Source organism: Coregonus clupeaformis, unplaced genomic scaffold, assembly GCF_020615455.1.
Source record: "Coregonus clupeaformis isolate EN_2021a unplaced genomic scaffold, ASM2061545v1 scaf0350, whole genome shotgun sequence".
Taxonomy (NCBI): domain Eukaryota; kingdom Metazoa; phylum Chordata; class Actinopteri; order Salmoniformes; family Salmonidae; genus Coregonus; species Coregonus clupeaformis.
In genome coordinates, this window is record NW_025533805.1 from 127,898 (window position 1) to 150,699 (window position 22,802).

The 22,802-nt window shown below is 44.8% G+C and overlaps 1 protein-coding gene across 1 annotated transcript in view; it reads right to left on the reverse strand.

Annotated features, from left to right (window-relative positions):
* The window catches only part of nsd2 (nuclear receptor binding SET domain protein 2), a 54,373-nt gene that overhangs the window by 8,547 nt on the left and 23,024 nt on the right, over positions 1-22,802 (reverse strand). Inside the window, 9 exon segments of the mRNA XM_041870581.2 lie at positions 1,981-2,182; positions 2,962-3,068; positions 4,329-4,470; positions 6,185-6,301; positions 9,109-9,378; positions 9,768-9,871; positions 17,275-17,477; positions 18,583-18,739; positions 21,745-21,924. Coding sequence (XP_041726515.2) covers positions 1,981-2,182; positions 2,962-3,068; positions 4,329-4,470; positions 6,185-6,301; positions 9,109-9,378; positions 9,768-9,871; positions 17,275-17,477; positions 18,583-18,739; positions 21,745-21,924 — 1,482 coding nt within the window.

Here is a 22,802-nt window from a genome sequence, read left to right on the forward strand (position 1 = left end):
TTAGATGGATATATAATGTGTTAGGGTTAGATGGATATATAATGTGTTTGGGTTAGATGGATATATAATATTATTATTATGTGTTCGGGTTAGATGGATATATAATATTATTATAATGTGTTCGGGTTAGATGGATATATAATATTATTATTATGTGTTCGGGTTAGATGGATATATAATATTATTATAATGTGTTAGGGTTAGATGGATATATAATGTGTTAGGGTTAGATGGATATATAATGTGTTAGGGTTAGATGGATATATAATGTGTTAGGGTTAGATGGATATATAATGTGTTTGGGTTAGATGGATATATAATATTATTATAATGTGTTAGGGTTAGATGGATATATAATGTGTTCGGGTTAGATGGATATATAATGTGTTTGGGTTAGATGGATATATAATGTGTTAGGGTTAGATGGATATATAATGTGTTAGGGTTAGATGGATATATAATGTGTTAGGGTTAGATGGATATATAATGTGTTTGGGTTAGATGGATATATAATATTATTATAATGTGTTAGGGTTAGATGGATATATAATGTGTTAGGGTTAGATGGATATATAATGTGTTAGGGTTAGATGGATATATAATGTGTTCAGGTTAGATGGATATATAATGTGTTAGGGTTAGATGGATATATAATGTGTTAGGGTTAGATGGATATATAATGTGTTAGGGTTAGATGGATATATAATGTGTTAGGGTTAGATGGATATATAATGTGTTCGGGTTAGATGGATATATAATGTGTTCGGGTTAGATGGATATATAATGTGTTCGGGTTAGATGGATATATAATGTGTTAGGGTTAGATGGATATATAATGTGTTAGGGTTAGATGGATATATAATGTGTTAGGGTTAGATGGATATATAATGTGTTCGGGTTAGATGGATATATAATGTGTTAGGGTTAGATGGATATATAATGTGTTAGGGTTAGATGGATATATAATGTGTTTGGGTTAGATGGATATATAATATTATTATAATGTGTTAGGGTTAGATGGATATATAATGTGTTAGGGTTAGATGGATATATAATGTGTTCGGGTTAGATGGATATATAATATTATTATAATGTGTTAGGGTTAGATGGATATATAATGTGTTAGGGTTAGATGGATATATAATGTGTTAGGGTTAGATGGATATATAATGTGTTAGGGTTAGATGGATATATAATGTGTTAGGGTTAGATGGATATATAATGTGTTAGGGTTAGATGGATATATAATGTGTTAGGGTTAGATAATATTATCCATCTAACCCTAACATAATATTATATATCTATCTAACCCTAACAGACACAGTGGTAGTGTTAGGGGGTTAGGGGTGGTATGGTTAGGGGGGTTAGGGGTGGTAGGGTTAGGGGGGTTAGGGGTGGTAGGGTTAGGGGGTTAGGGGTGGTAGGGTTAGGGGGTGGTAGGGTTAGGGGTGGTAGGGTTAGGGGTTAGGGGGTGGTAGGGTTAGGGGGTTAGGGGTGGTAGGGTTAGGGGGTTAGGGGGTGGTAGGGTTAGGGGTGGTAGGGTTAGGGGGGTTAGGGGTGGTAGGGTTAGGGGTTAGGGGTGGTAGGGTTAGGGGTGGTAGGGTTAGGGGGTTAGGGTGGTAGGGTTAGGGGTTAGGGGTGGTAGGGTTAGGGGGTTAGGAGGGTTAGGGGTGGTAGGGTTAGGGGGTTAGGGGTGGTAGGGTTAGGGGGGTTAGGGGTGGTAGGGTTAGGGGTGGTAGGGTTAGGGGGTTAGGGGTGGTAGGGTTAGGGGGTTAGGGGTGGTAGGGTTAGGGGTTAGGGGTGGTAGGGTTAGGGGGTTAGGGGTGGTAGGGTTAGGGGTTAGGGTGGTAGGGTTAGGGGTGGTAGGGTTAGGGGTTAGGGGTGGTAGGGTTAGGGGGTTAGGGGTGGTAGGGTTAGGGGGTTAGGGGTGGTAGGGTTAGGGGGTTAGGGGTGGTAGGGTTAGGGGGTTAGGGGTCTTACCGAAGGGCCTCTTGGTGCGGTCCAGGCAGGAGAGGTGGTAGGCCTTGGTGCAGCTCTTCTTGTCACACAGAACCAGCTGCCCTCCATCTCTGCAGCGGAAACACTCGTCCTCAGACTCCTTCCCCTCATTACGCACCCGGCGCTTCTTCACCTTCTTCTTGGGTTTCTTCCCCTTGGGCTCCACGGCCTGGCCACCAGAGGTCTGGACAGGGAAGAACAGTCAGATATGGGCCTGGCCACCAGAGGTCTGGACAGGAAAGAACAGTCAGATAGGGGCCTGGCCACCAGAGGTCTGGACAGGGAAGAACAGTCAGATATGGGCCTGGCCACCAGAGGTCTGGACAGGGAAGAACAGTCAGATATGGGCCTGGCCACCAGAGGTCTGGACAGGAAACAGTCAGATAGGGGCATGGCCACCAGAGGTCTGGACAGGAAACAGTCAGATAGGGGCATGGCCACCAGAGGTCTGGACAGGAAACAGTCAGATATGGGCCTGGCCACCAGAGGTCTGGACAGGGAAGAACAGTCAGATAGGGGCCTGGCCACCAGAGGTCTGGACAGGAAACAGTCAGATATGGGCCTGGCCACCAGAGGTCTGGACAGGGAAGAACAGTCAGATATGGGCCTGGCCACCAGAGGTCTGGACAGGAAACAGTCAGATAGGGTTCTGGCCACCAGAGGTCTGGACAGGAAACAGTCAGATAGGGGCATGGCCACCAGAGGTCTGGACAGGGAAGAACAGTCAGATATGGGTCTGGCCACCAGAGGTCTGGACAGGAAACAGTCAGATAGGGTTCTGTCCACCAGAGGTCTGACAGGAAACAGTCAGGTGGGGGCAGACCCCATGTTTGGGCTGTTAGATGGACCTCAAGAATTCCATCTGTTCCTTGGGGTATCATCTTTCAGACTTTTAAAAGGTGTTATAAAGTATGGATGTTCTAAATCTACTTGTCTTGTATGTACCAAGAGAAGCCAACTCACCTTGGGCCGGTCTCCAAGGAAACCACTACAGTTGGGAGCCCCACAGCGACACACAGTCTTCTCATTACCAAGGCAATCCAGGTTGTAGTTGAAGGTCAGCTCTGTACCTGCAGACCACAACACACTAGAATATTATTACAACTTCCCTTGAGCATTATGTCAATAAACCAAACCACCAAGACAACAGCATTAAACATCTCTGGCCTGTCAATAAACCAAACCACCAAGACAACAGCATTAAACATCTCTGGCCTGTCAATAAACCAAACCACCAAGACAACAGCATTAAATATCTCTGGCCTGTCAATAAACCAAACCACCAAGACAACAGCATTAAACATCTCTGGCCTGTCAATAAACCAAACCACCAAGACAACAGCATTAAACATCTCTGGCCTGTCAATAAACCAAACCACCAAGACAACAGCATTAAACATCTCTGGCCTGTCAATAAACCAAACCACCAAGACAACAGCATTAAACATCTCTGGCCTGTCAATAAACCAAACCACCAAGACAACAGCATTAAACATCTCTGGCCTGTCAATAAACCAAACCACCAAGACAACAGCATTAAACATCTCTGGCCTGTCAATAAACCAAACCACCAAGACAACAGCATTAAACATCTCTGGCCTGTCAATAAACCAAACCACCAAGACAACAGCATTAAACATCTCTGGCCTGTCAATAAACCAAACCACCAAGACAACAGCATTAAACATCTCTGGCCTGTCAATAAACCAAACCACCAAGACAACAGCATTAAACATCTCTGGCCTGTCAATAAACCAAACCACCAAGACAACAGCATTAAACATCTCTGGCCTGTCAATAAACCAAACCACCAAGACAACAGCATTAAACATATCTGGCCTGTCAATAAACCAAACCACCAAGACAACAGCATTAAACATCTCTGGCCTGTCAATAAACCAAACCACCAAGACAACAGCATTAAACATATCTGGCCTGTCAATAAACCAAACCACCAAGACAACAGCATTAAACATCTCTGGCCTGTCAATAAACCAAACCACCAAGACAACAGCATTAAACATCTCTGGCCTGTCAATAAACCAAACCACCAAGACAACAGCATTAAACATATCTGGCCTGTCAATAAACCAAACCACCAAGACAACAGCATTAGACATCTCTGGCCTGTCAATAAACCAAACCACCAAGACAACAGCATTAAACATCTCTGGCCTGTCAATAAACCAAACCACCAAGACAACAGCATTAAAAACATCTCTGGCCTGTCAATAAACCAAACCACCAAGACAACAGCATTAGACATCTCTGGCATACCATCTTTTTTATTTTACAATAACGACCTGACCAAGGTGGTGGTTGATTCTCACCAGCAGGGATGTCACAGACCGCGAACAGCCCAACCCTGGTATCTCCGTTCACCGTCCATTTCTGCGTCTCACAGTTGGGCTGGCAGCTGTGGTTCATGAAGCGGGAGTAATTCCCTTTAGGGCCGGCGTCTATGATCCGATCCTGGAAACAACACAGGTCAGGCTGGTGAGGTATGCAGTAATATTATAGGAACAGAAAAAGACAGATACAGTTATAGATGTGTAGTATTAAGATAGAGCTACAGTTATAGATGTGTAGTATTAAGATAGAGCTACAGTTATAGATGTGTAGTATTAAGATAGAGCTACAGTTATAGATGTGTAGTATTGTTTTCTGTAATGTCACAGAGGTCTTGAGTGTAACATCCCCAAAGCAATACTGTTCCTCTGGCTCCAGCAAATCAGGGACACTGCCACAGACAGACAGGTCCTCTCATGGAGGAGCAGACAGCTTTTCTCTGTCCTGGCACCCCAATAGTGGAACCAGCTTCCCCCTGAAGCTACGATAGCAGTCCCTGAACATCTGAAAACAATTTCACAGCACCACCCACATCACCCCCAAAAAGATTTGGTGAAACACTTGCACTTTACTTTTTTCCCCACTCACTAGCTCTGATACTATCAGCGTAAGTATATTTTTCCTTAATAAAGTAGCTATGTCTGTGATATGTGGTTGTCCCACCTAGTTATCTTATTAAGATGAATGCACTAAGTCACTCTGGTTGAGAGCATCCGCTCAATGACGAACATGTAAATGTACTCCACCTGGGAGGATAGTGTAGAGTAGTGTACTACACCAGGGAGGGTAGAGTAGTGTACTACACCAGGGAGGGTAGAGTAGAGTAGTGTACTACACCAGGGAGGGTAGAGTAGAGTAGTGTACTACACCAGGGAGGGTAGAGTAGTGTACTACACCAGGGAGGGTAGAGTAGAGTAGTGTACTACACCAGGGAGGGTAGAGTAGAGTAGTGTACTACACCAGGGAGGGTAGAGTAGTGTACTACACCAGGGAGGGTAGAGTAGTGTACTACACCAGGGAGGGTAGAGTAGAGTAGTGTACTACACCAGGGAGGGTAGAGTAGAGTAGTGTACTACACCAGGGAGGGTAGAGTAGTGTACTACACCAGGGAGGGTAGAGTAGAGTACTACACCAGGGAGGGTAGAGTAGTGTACTACACCGGGGAGGGTAGAGTAGAGTAGTGTACTACACCAGGGAGGGTAGAGTAGTGTACTACACCAGGGAGGGTAGAGTAGAGTACTACACCAGGGAGGGTAGAGTAGAGTAGTGTACTACACCAGGGAGGGTAGAGTAGAGTAGTGTACTACACCAGGGAGGGTAGAGTAGAGTAGTGTACTACACCAGGGAGGATAGTGTAGAGTAGTGTACTACACCAGGGAGGGTAGAGTAGTGTACTACACCAGGGAGGGTAGAGTAGTGTACTACACCAGGGAGGGTAGAGTAGTGTACTACACCAGGGAGGGTAGAGTAGTGTACTACACCAGGGAGGGTAGAGTAGAGTACTACACCAGGGAGGGTAGAGTAGTGTACTACACCAGGGAGGGTAGAGTAGTGTACTACACCAGGGAGGATAGGGTAGAGTAGTGTACTACACCAGGGAGGGTAGAGTAGTGTACTACACCAGGGAGGGTAGAGTAGTGTACTACACCAGGGAGGGTAGAGTAGAGTAGTGTACTACACCAGGGAGGGTAGAGTAGAGTAGTGTACTACACCAGGGAGGGTAGGGTAGAGTAGTGTACTACACCAGGGAGGGTAGAGTAGTGTACTACACCAGGGAGGGTAGAGTAGTGTACTACACCAGGGAGGGTAGAGTAGTGTACTACACCAGGGAGGGTACCTTGTCGATGGTAAGCATGTAGAAGTGAGTGATGTCATTCTCCTGGTAGTCCTTGATCCTGGTGCGACATTCCTCTTCATCGATCAGCTCTCCGATGTACTCATTCACAAACTCCCCCTGCGGAGAGGCATCCACCAATCAGAGCACTTATTCACCTTCACCAATCAGATTACTGATACCCATGTAGTGCTTTGAAAGGCTGGTCATGGCTCACATCAACACCATTATCCCAGAAACCCTAGACCCACTCCATTTCGCATACCGCCCTACCAGATCCACAGATGACGCAATCTCAATCGCACTCCACTTTGCCCTTTCCCGCCTGGACTAAAGGAACACCTGAGAATGCTGTTCATTGACTACATCTCAGCATTCAACACCATAGTGCCCTCAAAGCTCATCACTAAGCTAAGGACCCTGGGACTAAACACCCTCTCTAACTGGATCCTGGACTTCCTGACGGGCCGCCCCCAGGTGGTAAGGGTAAGCAAAAACACATCTTCCACGCTGATCCTCAACACGGGGGCCCCTCAGGGGTGCGTGCTCAGTCCCCTCCTGTACTCCCTGTTCACCCACGATTGCGTGGCCAAGCACGACTCCAACACCAACATTAAGTTTTCTGACGACATAACATGTGGTAGCCCAGATCACCGACAACGATGAGACAGCCTATAGGGAGGAGGTCAGAGACCTGGCAGTGTGGTGCCAGGACAACAACCTCTCCCTCAACGTGACCAAGACAAAGGAGATGATTGTGGACTACAGGAAAAGGAGGACTGAGCACGCCCCCATTCACATCAACAGGGCTGTAGTGGAACAGGTTGAGAGCTTCAAGTTCCTTGGTGTCCACATCACCAACAAACTATCATGGTCCAAACACACCAAGAAAGTTGTGAAGAGGGCACGACAATGCCTATTCCCCCTCAGGAGACTGAAAAGATTTGGAATGGGTCCCCAGATCCTCAAAAAGTTTTACAGCTGCACCATTGAGAGCATCCTGACTGGTTGCATCACCGCCTGGTATGGCAACTGCTCGGCCTCCAACCGTAAGGCACTACAGAGGGTAGTGCGTACGGCCCAGTACATCACTGGGGCCAAGCTTCCTGCCATCCAGGACCTCTATACCAGGCGGTGTCAGAGGAAGGCCCAAAAAATTGCCAAAGGCTCCAGTCACCCTAGTCATAGACTGTTCTCTCTGCTACCGCACGGCAAGCGGTACCGGAGCTCCAATTCTAGGTCCAAAAGGCTCCTTAACAGCTTCTACCCCCAAGCCATAAGACTGCTGAACAATTAATCAAATGGCTACCAGGACTATTGGCATTAACCCCCCCCCCCCCTTTGATTTACACTGCTGCTACTCGCTGTTTAATATCTATTTATAGTCACACCTACATGTACATATTACCTCTACTAACCTGTAGCTCCACACATTGACTTGGTACCGGTACCCCCTGTATATAGTCTCATTATTGTTATCTTATTGTGTGACGTTTTATTTAGTAAATATTTTCTTAACTCTATTTTCTTAAAACTGCATTGCTGGTTAAGGTCTTGTAAGTAAGCATTTCACTGTAAGGTCTACACCTGTTGTATTCGGCGCATGTGACAAATAAAGTTTGATTTGATCATCTATAAACTACTGTAATAAATCCTCTCCTCACCTTTTGTATAATAATATAAACAATATAATATCTATAATATATTTATGCAAAGTGTTATGACATGTTTATCATGGCTGTGACATGGCCATAGCAGTGCATTCAGACCCCTTCCCCTTTTCCACATTTTGTTACGTTACAGCCTTATTCTAAAATGCATTAAATAAATAAAAATTCCTCATCAATCTTCACACAATTCCCCATAATGACAAAGCGAAAACAGGTTATACATTTTTGCAAATGTAAAAATAAAAAACTGAAATACCTTATTTACAGTATTCAGACCCTTTGCTATGAGACTCGAAATTGAGCTCGTGCCTCCTGTTTCCATTGATCATCCTTGAGATGTTTCTACAACTTGATTGTAGTCCACCTGTGGTAAATTCAATTGATTGGACATCATTTGGAAAGGCACACACCTGTCTATAAAAGGTCCCACAGTTGACCGTGCATGTCAGAGTAAAAACCAAGCTATGAGGTCGAAGGAATTGTCCGTAGAGCTCCGAGACAGGATTGTGTCGAGGCACAGATCTGGGGAAGGGTTCCAAAACATTTCTGCAGCATTGAAGGTCCCCAAGAACACAGTGGCCTCCATCATTCTTAAATGGAAGAAGTTTGGAACCACCAAGACTCTTCCTAGAGCTGGCCGCCCGGCCAAACTGAGCAATCGGGGGAGAAGGGCCTTGGTCAGGGAGGTGACCAAAAACCTGATGGTCACTGACAGAGCTCTAGAGTTCCTCTGTGGAGATGGGAGAATCTTCCAGAAGGACAATCATCTCTGCAGCACTCCACCAATCAGGCCTTTATGGGAGTGTGGCCAGATGGAAGCAACTCCTCAGTAAAAGGCACGAAAGCCCGCTTGGAGTTTGCCAAAAGGCACCTAAAGGACTCTGATGAAACCAAGATAGAACTCTTTGGCCTGAATGCCAAGCGTGACGTCTGGAGGAAACCTGGCACCATCCCTACGGTGAAGCATGGTGGTGGCAGCATCATGCTGTGGGGATGTTTTTCAGCGGCAGGGAGACTAGTCAGGATCGAGGGAAAGATGAACGGAGCAAAGTACAGAGAGATCCTTGATTACAACCTGCTCCGCATTTGAAAAAATTCTAAAAGCCTGTTTTGCTTTGTCATTACGGGGTATTGTGTATAGAATGAGAGAAAAAAAACATTTAAATCCATTTTAGAATAAGGCTGTAAAGTAACAAAATGTGGAAAAAGTCAAGGGGTCTGAATACTTTCCCAATCCACTGTCTATAGTAAATATACCTTCTTAATATCCCGTAGAGCCACCAGGCCCCAGCCCTTGCCAGCAGTCTTGATGATCTTAGTCTCTGGGTAGTGTCTCTTGGTGAATTCCTGGTTGCAGCATCGCTCTGCGTTGGGACAGACCTGAGGGTGGCACTCGTACATCAACATCCTGTTCAGGCATTCTGACTCAAACCCACATGGCTTCTCGTCCGTGGGCTTACAGTTACACTTGGGGATCTCCGACACGTCGGCTGTATAGACATGCACCCGGCCACATGGCTTGTTGATCTGCAGCACACACACAGGGGAGAACAACTATTACATACATGTAATATATCAAAACTGGACTAGGTTGGACTGAGTTTGATGGACTAGGTTGGACTGAGTTTGATGGACTAGGTTGGACTGAGTTTGATGGACTAGGTTGGACTGAGTTTGATGGACTAGGTTGGACTGAGTTTGATGGACTAGGTTGGACTGAGTTTGATGGACTAGGTTGGACTGAGTTTGATGGACTAGGTTGGACTGAGTTTGATGGACTAGGTTGGACTGAGTTTGATGGACTAGGTTGGACTGAGTTTGATGGACTAGGTTGGACTGAGTTTGATGGACTAGGTTGGACTGAGTTTGATGGACTAGGTTGGACTGAGTTTGATGGACTAGGGTTAGGGTTATACCTTGATGTATTTGTATGGAGGGGGTTTCCTGTTGTTCTCCAGCGCCTCCTTGGCCTCCCGTTCCATCTTGATCTCCTTGAAGCGAGTCTCCGCCTCCAAAAGCGCTGGAGAGAGATTATATTGTTATATTATATTAATAACATATGTAGTTATATTATGTTGTTAGTTACAGTGCATTCGGAAAGTATTCACACCCCTTGACTTTTCCTCATTTTGTTATGTTACAGCCTTATTCAAAAAAAAATTGTATATCTATCTCTCTCTATCTACACACAATACCCAATAATGACAAAGCGAAAACAGGTTTGTATAATTTTTGTCAAATGTATTAAATAAAAAAACAGAAATTCCTTACAGTATTCAGACCCTTTGCTATGAGACTGGAACTTGCTCAGGCACATCCTGTTTCCACTGATCATCCTTGACAACGCATGTCAGAGCAAAACAAATACTGCCCTGCTCTGCCTTCTTAACAGCACTATCAACAGGGCAGGTCCTATTGTTCAGTCTGTCCATAATAAAGCCCTGCTCTGCCTTCTTAACAGCACTATCAACAGGGCAGGTCCTACTGTTCAGTCTGTCCATAATAAAGCCCTGCTCTGCCTTCTTAACAGCACTATCAACAGGGCAGGTCCTACTGTTCAGTCTGTCCATAATAAAGCCCTGCTCTGCCTTCTTAACAGCACTATCAACAGGGCAGGTCCTACTGTTCAGTCTGTCCATAATAAAGCCCTGCTCTGCCTTCTTAACAGCACTATCAACAGGGCAGGTCCTACTGTTCAGTCTGTCCATAATAAAGCCCTGCTCTGCCTTCTTAACAGCACTATCAACAGGGCAGGTCCTACTGTTCAGTCTGTCCATAATAAAGCCCTGCTCTGCCTTCTTAACAGCACTATCAACAGGGCAGGTCCTACTGTTCAGTCTGTCCATAATAAAGCCCTGCTCTGCCTTCTTAACAGCACTATCAACAGGGCAGGTCCTACTGTTCAGTCTGTCCATAATAAAGCCCTGCTCTGCCTTCTTAACAGCACTATCAACAGGGCAGGTCCTACTGTTCAGTCTGTCCATAATAAAGCCCTGCTCTGCCTTCTTAACAGCACTATCAACAGGGCAGGTCCTACTGTTCAGTCTGTCCATAATAAAGCCCTGCTCTGCCTTCTTAACAGCACTATCAACAGGGCAGGTCCTATTGTTCAGTCTGTCCATAATAAAGCCCTGCTCTGCCTTCTTAACAGCACTATCAACAGGGCAGGTCCTACTGTTCAGTCTGTCCATAATACTGCCCTGCTCTGCCTTCTTAACAGCACTATCAACAGGGCAGGTCCTACTGTTCAGTCTGTCCATAATAAAGCCCTGCTCTGCCTTCTTAACAGCACTATCAACAGGGCAGGTCCTACTGTTCAGTCTGTCCATAATAAAGCCCTGCTCTGCCTTCTTAACAGCACTATCAACAGGGCAGGTCCTACTGTTCAGTCTGTCCATAATAAAGCCCTGCTCTGCCTTCTTAACAGCACTATCAACAGGGCAGGTCCTACTGTTCAGTCTGTCCATAATAAAGCCCTGCTCTGCCTTCTTAACAGCACTATCAACAGGGCAGGTCCTACTGTTCAGTCTGTCCATAATAAAGCCCTGCTCTGCCTTCTTAACAGCACTATCAACAGGGCAGGTCCTACTGTTCAGTCTGTCCATAATAAAGCCCTGCTCTGCCTTCTTAACAGCACTATCAACAGGGCAGGTCCTACTGTTCAGTCTGTCCATAATAAAGCCCTGCTCTGCCTTCTTAACAGCACTATCAACAGGGCAGGTCCTACTGTTCAGTCTGTCCATAATAAAGCCCTGCTCTGCCTTCTTAACAGCACTATCAACAGGGCAGGTCCTACTGTTCAGTCTGTCCATAATAAAGCCCTGCTCTGCCTTCTTAACAGCACTATCAACAGGGCAGGTCCTACTGTTCAGTCTGTCCATAATAAAGCCCTGCTCTGCCTTCTTAACAGCACTATCAACAGGGCAGGTCCTACTGTTCAGTCTGTCCATAATAAAGCCCTGCTCTGCCTTCTTAACAGCACTATCAACAGGGCAGGTCCTACTGTTCAGTCTGTCCATAATAAAGCCCTGCTCTGCCTTCTTAACAGCACTATCAACAGGGCAGGTCCTACTGTTCAGTCTGTCCATAATAAAGCCCTGCTCTGCCTTCTTAACAGCACTATCAACAGGGCAGGTCCTACTGTTCAGTCTGTCCATAATAAAGCCCTGCTCTGCCTTCTTAACAGCACTATCAACAGGGCAGGTCCTACTGTTCAGTCTGTCCATAATAAAGCCCTGCTCTGCCTTCTTAACAGCACTATCAACAGGGCAGGTCCTACTGTTCAGTCTGTCCATAATAAAGCCCTGCTCTGCCTTCTTAACAGCACTATCAACAGGGCAGGTCCTACTGTTCAGTCTGTCCATAATAAAGCCCTGCTCTGCCTTCTTAACAGCACTATCAACAGGGCAGGTCCTACTGTTCAGTCTGTCCATAATAAAGCCCTGCTCTGCCTTCTTAACAGCACTATCAACAGGGCAGGTCCTACTGTTCAGTCTGTCCATAATAAAGCCCTGCTCTGCCTTCTTAACAGCACTATCAACAGGGCAGGTCCTACTGTTCAGTCTGTCCATAATAAAGCCCTGCTCTGCCTTCTTAACAGCACTATCAACAGGGCAGGTCCTACTGTTCAGTCTGTCCATAATAAAGCCCTGCTCTGCCTTCTTAACAGCACTATCAACAGGGCAGGTCCTACTGTTCAGTCTGTCCATAATAAAGCCCTGCTCTGCCTTCTTAACAGCACTATCAACAGGGCAGGTCCTACTGTTCAGTCTGTCCATAATAAAGCCCTGCTCTGCCTTCTTAACAGCACTATCAACAGGGCAGGTCCTACTGTTCAGTCTGTCCATAATAAAGCCCTGCTCTGCCTTCTTAACAGCACTATCAACAGGGCAGGTCCTACTGTTCAGTCTGTCCATAATAAAGCCCTGCTCTGCCTTCTTAACAGCACTATCAACAGGGCAGGTCCTACTGTTCAGTCTGTCCATAATAAAGCCCTGCTCTGCCTTCTTAACAGCACTATCAACAGGGCAGGTCCTATTGTTCAGTCTGTCCATAATACTGCCCTGCTCTGCCTTCTTAACAGCACTATCAACAGGGCAGGTCCTATTGTTCAGTCTGTCCATAATAAAGCCCTGCTCTGCCTTCTTAACAGCACTATCAACAGGGCAGGTCCTACTGTTCAGTCTGTCCATAATAAAGCCCTGCTCTGCCTTCTTAACAGCACTATCAACAGGGCAGGTCCTACTGTTCAGTCGGGAGAAGTCTGTCTATAATAAAGCTCTGCTCTGCCTTCTTAACAGCACTATCAACAGGGCAGGTCCTATTGTTCAGTCTGTCCATAATAAAGCCCTGGTCTGCCTTCTTAACAGCACTATCAACAAGGCAGGTCCTACTGTTCAGTCTGTCCATAATAAAGCCCTGCTCTGCCTTCTTAACAGCACTATCAACAGGGCAGGTCCTACTGTTCAGTCTGTCCATAATAAAGCCCTGCTCTGCCTTCTTAACAGCACTATCAACAGGGCAGGTCCTACTGTTCAGTCTGTCCATAATAAAGCCCTGCTCTGCCTTCTTAACAGCACTATCAACAGGGCAGGTCCTACTGTTCAGTCTGTCCATAATACTGCCCTGCTCTGCCTTCTTAACAGCACTATCAACAGGGCAGGTCCTACTGTTCAGTCTGTCCATAATAAAGCCCTGCTCTGCCTTCTTAACAGCACTATCAACAGGGCAGGTCCTACTGTTCAGTCTGTCCATAATAAAGCCCTGCTCTGCCTTCTTAACAGCACTATCAACAGGGCAGGTCCTACTGTTCAGTCTGTCCATAATAAAGCCCTGCTCTGCCTTCTTAACAGCACCTTCAACAAGGCAGGTCCTACAGGCCCTAGTTTGGTCACACCTGGACTACTGTTCAGTCGTGAGGTCAGGTGCCACAAAAAGGGACTTAGGAAAATTGCAATTGGCTCAGAACAGGGCAGCACAGCTGGCCCTTGGATGTACAAAGATAGCTAATATTAATAATATGGCTGGCTCAAAGTGGAGGAGAGATTGACTTCATCACTACTTGTATTTGTGAGAGGTATTGACATGTTGAATGCACCGAGCTGTCTGTTTGAACTTCTAGCACACAGCTCAGACACCCATGCATACCCCACAAGACATGCCATCAGAGGTCTCTTCACAGTCCCCAAGTCCAGAACAGACTATGGGAGGCACACAGTAATAATATGATAATAATAATAATAATAATAATATGCCATTTAGCAGACGCTCCAAGCGACTTAGTCATGTGTGCATACATTTTTACGTATGGGTGGTCCCGGGGATCGAACCCACTACCCTGGCGTTACAAGCGCCATGCTCTACCAATTGAGCTACAGAGGACCATGCTGAAAAGTACTTATTTTCCACCATAATTTGCAAATAAATTCATAAAAAATCCTACAATGTGATTTTCTGGATTTTTTTCCCTCATTTTGTCTGTCATAGTTGACGTGTACCTATGATGAAAATTACAGGCCTCTCTCATCTTTTTAAGTGGGAGAACTTGCACAATTGGTGGCTGACTAAATACTTTTTTCCCCCACTGTGTGTGTATATATATATATATATATATATATATATATATATATATATATATATATATAGTCATTATGGGGTATTGTGTTTAGATTGATGAAAACATGTATTTAATCAATTTTAGAACAAGTCAAGGGGTCTGAAAACTTTCAGAATACACTGTATGTAAACTCAGCAAAAAAAGAAACGTCCTCTCACTGTCAAATGCAGTTCTTGCTGTGAGATGTTACCCCACTCTTCAACCAAGGCACCTGCAAGTTCCCGGACATTTCTGGGGGGAATGGCCCTAACCCTCACCCTCCGATCCAACAGGTCCCAGACGTGCTCAATGGGATTGAGATCAGGGCTCTTCGCTGGCCATGGCAGAACACTGACATTCCTGTCTTGCAGGAAATTACGCACAGAACGAGCAGTATGGCTGGTGGCATTGTCATGCTGGAGGGTCATGTCAGGATGAGTCTGTAGGAAGGGTACCACATGAGGGAGGAGGATGTCTTCCCTGTAACGCACAGCGTTGAGATTGCCTGCAATGACAACTAGCTCAGTCCGATGATGCTGTGACACACCGCCCCAGACCATGACGGACCCTCCACCTCCAAATCGATCCCGCTCCAGAGTACAGGCCTCGGTGTAACGCTCATTCCTTCGACGATAAACACGAATCCGATCATCACCCCTGGTGAGACAAAACTGTGACTCGTAAGTGAAGATAACTTTTGCCAGTCCTGTCTGGTCCAGCGACGGTGGGTTTGTGCCCATAGGCGACGTTGTTGCCGGTGATGTCTGGTGAGGACCTGCCTTACAACAGGCCTACAAGCCCTCAGTCCAGCCTCTCTCAGCCTATTGCGGAGAGTCTGAGCGCTGATGGAGGGATTGTGCGTTCCTGGTGTAACTTGGGCAGTTGTTGTTGCCATCCTGTACCTGTCCCGCAGGTGTGATGTTCGGATGTACCGATCCTGTGCAGATGTTGTTACACTTGGTCTGCCACACACACACACACATATATATACACACACACAGGTCTGGAAAAATGTAAGAGACCACTTAAAAATGATCAGTTTCTCTGGTTTTACTATTTATAGGGATGTGTTTGGGTAAAAATAACATTTTTGTTTTATTCTATAAACTGACAACATTTCTCCCAAATTCCAAATACAAATATTGTCATTTAGAGCATTTATTTGCAGAAAATGACAACTGGTCAAAATAACAAAAAAAGATGCAGTGTTGTCAGACCTCGAATAATGCAAAGAAAATAAGTTCATGTTCATTTTTAAACACAATACTAATGTTTTAACTTAGGAAGAGTTCAGAAATCAATATTTGGTGGAATAACCCTGATTTTCAATCACAGCTTTCATGCGTCTTGGCATGCTCTCCACCAGTCCTTCACATTGATGTTGGGTGACTTTATGCCACTCCTGGCGCAAAAATTCAAGCAGCTCGGCTTTGTTTGATGGCTTGTGACCATCCATCTTCCTCTTGATCACATTCCAGAAGTTTTCAATGGGGTTCAGGTCTGGAGATTGGGCTGGCCATGACACGGTATTGATCTGGTGGTCCTCCAACCACACCTTGATTGACCTGGCTGTGTGGCATGGCGCATTTCCCTGCTGGAAAAACCAATCCTCAGAGTTGGGGAACAATGTCAGAGCAAAAGGAAGCAAGTTTTCTTCCAGGACAACCTTGTACGTGGCTTGATTCATGCGTCCTTCACAAAGACAAATCTGCCCAATTCCAGCCTTGCTGAAGTATCCCCAGATTATCACCGATCCTCCACCAAGTTTCACAGTGGTGCGAGACACTGTGGCTTGTAGGCCTCTCCAGGTCTCCGTCTAACCATTAGACGACCAGGTGTTGGGCAAAGCTGAAAATTGGATCAGAGAAGATTACCTTACTCCAGTCCTCTACGGTCCAATCCTTATGGTCTTTTGCAAACCTCAGCCTGGCTCTTCTTTGCTTCTCATTGATGAAGGGCTTTTTTCTAGCTTTGCACGACTTCAGCCCTGCCCCTAGGAGCATGTTTCGAACCGTCCTGGCTGTGCACTTCACCCCAGCTGCCGTTTGCCATTATTTTTGTAGGTCACTTGATGTCATCCTACAGTTGTTGAGTGACATTCGAATGAGTTGGCGGTCATCCCGGTCAGTAGAGAGTCGTTTTCGCCCTCTGCCGGTCTGTAGCTTTGTTGTCCCCAATGTCTGCTGCTTGACCTTGTTCTTATGAACCGCCGTCTTTGAAATTTTAAGGATGGAAGCAACCTGACGCTCACCGTTTCCCTCTGCCAGTAAAGCCAGAATTGAACCCTTCTTTTCCCTCACTCAAAATGTTCTCATGGTCAATAGTTATTTTTGGATTAATATTACTTTTGAGGTACTATTAGCACTGTTTTTGCCATCCAGCTGGACCTATTGCAAGAGGATAGTGATGACCACAGCAGTGGTTTTTATACTTTTCCTTGTTAAATAAGATTTGGTTCATGTGATCACCTAATCAGTACCTAATTCAGTAGAATGAGGTGTGCCTGTGTTGGAATTCAACAGACACTGGGATGGAATGGCTGTCATACATGTAGAGATGCTGATTTAAGAACAATTTGCAGTGGTCTCTTAATTTTTTCCACAGCTGTGTATGTGTATGTGTGTGTATGTATGTATGTATGTATGTATGTATGTATGTATGTATGTATGTATGTATGTATGTATATATATATAAATATAAATAACACACACTATTACCCCCCCCCCCCAAGGTGCACATATAATTTTTTAGGGGGGCAGGTCAGATTTAGGGAAACCCTATCTTAGAGGATCCAATAAGATGGGGGTTGGCTGTATATTCCAGCTCACCGTTCCTGAAGACCTTCCCTATCCCAGTCTTCTGGAACCTGCTGCCCCGGTCTCCCTCCATGTAGGGGAACACTCGGCCCTGGTGCGTCCAGAAGTAGTCCTTAGAACCGAAGAAGAAGACGGGGAACTCTCCGATCTCGTGGCGAAGGTGCTGGATGTTGGTGGGGATGTTCCGAGGATGCTGGATCTCTGCAGGCCACCACCTGGACAGGGTTAGGGTTAGTTAGGCCAGGGAAGAGGCAGTGCTCTACACAAACATACTGCTGACTGACCTGTAGTTGCCCATGTCTCTGTACTGACCTGTAGTTGCCCATGTCTCTGTACTGACCTGTAGTTGCCCGTGTCTCTGTACTGACCTGTAGTTGCCCGTGTCTCTGTACTGACCTGTAGTTGCCCATGTCTCTGTACTGACCTGTAGTTGCCCATGTCTCTGTACTGACCTGTAGTTGCCCATGTCTCTGTACTGACCTGTAGTTGCCCATGTCTCTGTACTGACCTGTAGTTGCCCATGTCTCTGTACTGACCTGTAGTTGCCCATGTCTCTGTACTGACCTGTAGTTGCCCATGTCTCTGTACTGACCTGTAGTTGCCCGTGTCTCTGTACTGACCTGTAGTTGCCCGTGTCTCTGTACTGACCTGTAGTTGCCCATGTCTCTGTACTGACCTGTAGTTGCCCATGTCTCTGTACTGACCTGTAGTTGCCCGTGTCTCTGTACTGACCTGTAGTTGCCCGTGTCTCTGTACTGACCTGTAGTTGCCCGTGTCTCTGTACTGACCTGTAGTTGCCCGTGTCTCTGTACTGACCTGTAGTTGCCCGTGTCTCTGTACTGACCTGTAGTTGCCCATGTCTCTGTACTGACCTGTAGTTGCCCATGTCTCTGTACTGACCTGTAGTTGCCCATGTCTCTGTACTGACCTGTAGTTGCCCATGTCTCTGTACTGACCTGTAGTTGCCCATGTCTCTGTACTGACCTGTAGTTGCCCATGTCTCTGTACTGACCTGTAGTTGCCCATGTCTCTGTACTGACCTGTAGTTGCCCATGTCTCTGTACTGACCTGTAGTTGCCCATGTCTCTGTACTGACCTGTAGTTGCCCATGTCTCTGTACTGACCTGTAGTTGCCCATGTCTCTGTACTGACCTGTAGTTGCCCATGTCTCTGTACTGACCTGTAGTTGCCCATGTCTCTGTACTGACCTGTAGTTGCCCATGTCTCTGTACTGACCTGTAGTTGCCCATGTCTCTGTACTGACCTGTAGTTGCCCATGTCTCTGTACTGACCTGTAGTTGCCCATGTCTCTGTACTGACCTGTAGTTGCCCAGTTTGACCCAGATGATGTCTCTGTATTTGGGTTTCTTTCCGGCCCGGCAGTCATTGCAGAACCAGCTGCCATCCGGCATGGCGATGTTCAGACAGTCTGGATGGAACGCTGCTGGACACGACTCACAGCACAGGAGCTGGCCACCTACACACATACACCGACTTAGAACACAAGGCCACTCATCTCTCCTGCTTGGACTCAGGCTGTAACTACTGATCAAAACAAGAGTTGTGTAGCTGACGTTTGAGTGGTGGTTGTTGCTCTGACATGCACTGTCAACTGTGGGACCTTATATAGACAGGTGTGTGCCTTTCCAAATCATGTCCAATCAATTGAATTTACCACAGGAGGACTCCAATCAAGTTGTAGAAACATCTCAAGGATGATCAACTGAAACAGGATGCACCTGAGCTCAATTTTGAGTGTCATAGTAAAGGGTCTGAATACTTAATTTGTTTTTATTTTTAAAACAATTTCTAAAAATCAGTTTTTGCTTTGTCATTATGGGGTATTGTTTGTAGATTGATGAGGGAGGACATTTTAATCCATTTTAGAATAAGGCTGTAACGTAACAAAATGTGGAAAAGTCAAGGGGTCTGAATACTTTCCAAATGCACTGTCTATGCTACTGCACGACAATAAAATTATGTGTCGACCAACTAATTGGGGTCAGACCTATTAGTTTTCGTTGTGTAGTTGTGCGTCTGTGTAGCTCAGTTGGTAGAGCATGGCGTTTGCAACGCCAGGGTTGTGGGTTCGTTTCCCACGGGGGGCCAGTATGAAAAATGTATGCACTCACTAACTGTAAGTCACTCTGGATAAGAGTGTCTGCTAAATGACTAAAATGTAGTTGGGCATCTTTGTAGTTGCACGTCTGTGTCGTTAGCGGTTGTTGTTGTGCGTCTGTGTAGTTATATATATATATCTGTGTAGTTGTGCATCTGTGTAGTTAGTAGTTGTGCATCTGTGTAGTTGTATATCTGTGTAGTTAGTAGTGTAGTTGTGCATCTGTGTAGGAGTATCTCTGTAGTTGTGTATCTGTATAGTTGTGTCTCTGTAGTTGATATTGTGTATCTGTGTAGTTAGTGCTGCATCTGTAGTTAGTTGTGTAGTTAGTGGTTAGTTGTGTACCTGTAGTTAGTAGTGTCTGTAGTTGTGTACCTGTAGTTAGTAGTGTCTGTAGTTGTGTACCTGTAGTTAATGGTGTCTGTAGTTGTGTACCTGTAGTTAATAGTGTCTGTAGTTGTGTACCTGTAGTTAGTAGTGTCTGTAGTTGTGTACCTGTAGTTAGTAGTGTCTGTAGTTGTGTACCTGTAGTTAGTAGTGTCTGTAGTTGTGTACCTGTAGTTAGTAGTGTCTGTAGTTGTGTCCCTGTAGTTAATGGTGTATGTAGTTGTGTCCCTGTAGTTAATGGTGTCTGTAGTTGTGTACCTGTAGTTAGTAGTGTCTGTAGTTGTGTACCTGTAGTTAATAGGGTCTGTAGTTGTGCAACTGTAGTTAATAGTGTCTGTAGTTGTGTACCTGTAGTTAATAGTGTATGTAGTTGTGTCCCTGTAGTTAATAGTGTATGTAGTTGTGTCCCTGTAGTTAATGGTGTCTGTAGTTGTGTACCTGTAGTTAGTAGTGTCTGTAGTTGTGTACCTGTAGTTAATGGTGTCTGTAGTTGTGTACCTGTAGTTAATGGTGTCTGTAGTTGTGTACCTGTAGTTAATGGTGTCTGTAGTTGTGTACCTGTAGTTAATAGGGTCTGTAGTTGTGCAACTGTAGTTAATAGTGTCTGTAGTTGTGTACCTGTAGTTAATAGTGTCTGTAGTTGTGTACCTGTAGTTAATAGTGTCTGTAGTTGTGCAACTGTAGTTAATAGCGTCTGTAGTTGTGCGTCTGTAGTTAATAGTGTCTGTAATTGTTCGTCTGTAGTTAATAGTGTCTGTAATTGTGTGTCTGTAGTTAATAGTGTCTGTAGTTGTGTGTCTGTAGTTTTGTACCTGTAGTTAGTAGTGTCTGTAGTTGTGTACCTGTAGTTAATAGTGTCTGTAGTTGTGTACCTGTAGTTAGTAGTGTCTGTAGTTGTGTACCTGTAGTTAATAGTGTCTGTAGTTGTGTACCTGTAGTTAGTAGTGTCTGTAGTTGTGTACCTGTAGTTAGTGTCTGTAGTTGTGTACCTGTAGTTAATAGTGTCTGTAGTTGTGTACCTGTAGTTAGTGTCTGTAGTTGTGTACCTGTAGTTAGTAGTGTCTGTAGTTGTGTACCTGTAGTTAGTAGTGTCTGTAGTTGTGTACCTGTAGTTAATAGTGTCTGTAGTTGTGTACCTGTAGTTAATAGTGTCTGTGTAGTTGTGTACCTGTAGTTAATAGTGTCTGTAGTTGTGTACCTGTAGTTAGTAGTGTCTGTAGTTGTGTACCTGTAGTTAATAGTGTCTGTAGTTGTGTACCTGTAGTTAATCGTGTCTGTAGTTGTGTACCTGTAGTTAATCGTGTCTGTAGTTGTGTACCTGTAGTTAATGGTGTCTGTAGTTGTGTACCTGTAGTTAATGGTGTCTGTAGTTGTGTACCTGTAGTTAATAGTGTCTGTAGTTGTGTACCTGTAGTTAATGGTGTCTGTAGTTGTGTACCTGTAGTTAATAGTGTCTGTAGTTGTGTACCTGTAGTTAATAGTGTCTGTAGTTGTGTACCTGTAGTTAATGGTGTCTGTAGTTGTGTACCTGTAGTTAGTAGTGTCTGTAGTTGTGTACCTGTAGTTAATAGTGTCTGTAGTTGTGTACCTGTAGTTAATAGTGTCTGTAGTTGTGTACCTGTAGTTAATGGTGTCTGTAGTTGTGTACCTGTAGTTAATAGGGTCTGTAGTTGTGTACCTGTAGTTAATGGTGTCTGTAGTTGTGTACCTGTAGTTAATGGTGTCTGTAGTTGTGTACCTGTAGTTAATGGTGTCTGTAGTTGTGTACCTGTAGTTAATAGTGTCTGTAGTTGTGTACCTGTAGTTAATAGTGTCTGTAGTTGTGTACCTGTAGTTAATAGTGTCTGTAGTTGTGTACCTGTAGTTAATGGTGTCTGTAGTTGTGTACCTTTAGTTGTGTACCTGTAGTTAATGGTGTCTGTAGTTGTGTACCTGTAGTTGTGTACCTGTAGTTAATAGTGTCTGTAGTTGTGTACCTTTGGAGCAGACGAAGCACCAGCTGACGTTGACATGTGAGTGGTGACTGTAGCCCTTCTTGGGGGAGAAGTGGTTGGTGCAGATGGTGGTGGTGGGGGTCACCATCTCACTGCCAGCCGCAACACACACCTCTCCTGTATGGTACGCCACCGGGCAGCGCAGGCAACGCATCATCTTCCCTACAATACACCACAACATTATATTAACACACCTGACATCATCTTCCCTACAATACACCACAACATTATATTAACACACCTGACATCATCTTCCCTACAATACACCACAACATTATATTAACACACCTGACATCATCTTCCCTACAATACACCACAACATTATATTAACACACCTGACATCATCTTCCCTACAATACACCACAACATTATATTAACACACCTGACATCATCTTCCCTACAATACACCACAACATTATATTAACACACCTGACATCATCTTCCCTACAATACACCACAACATTATATTAACACACCTGACATCATCTTCCCTACAATACACCACAACATTATATTAACACACCTGACATCATCTTCCCTACAATACACCACAACATTATATTAACACACCTGACATCATCTTCCCTACAATACACCACAACATTATATTAACACACCTGACATCATCTTCCCTACAATACACCACAACATTATATTAACACACCTGACATCATCTTCCCTACAATACACCACAACATTATATTAACACACCTGACATCATCTTCCCTACAATACACCACAACATTATATTAACACACCTGACATCATCTTCCCTACAATACACCACAACATTATATTAACACACCTGACATCATCTTCCCTACAATACACCACAACATTATATTAACACACCTGACATCATCTTCCCTACAATACACCGCAACATTATATTAACACACCTGACATCATCTTCCCTACAATACACCACAACATTATATTAACACACCTGACATCATCTTACCTACAATACACCACAACATTATATTAACACACCTGACATCATCTTCCCTACAATACACCACAACATTATATTAACACAC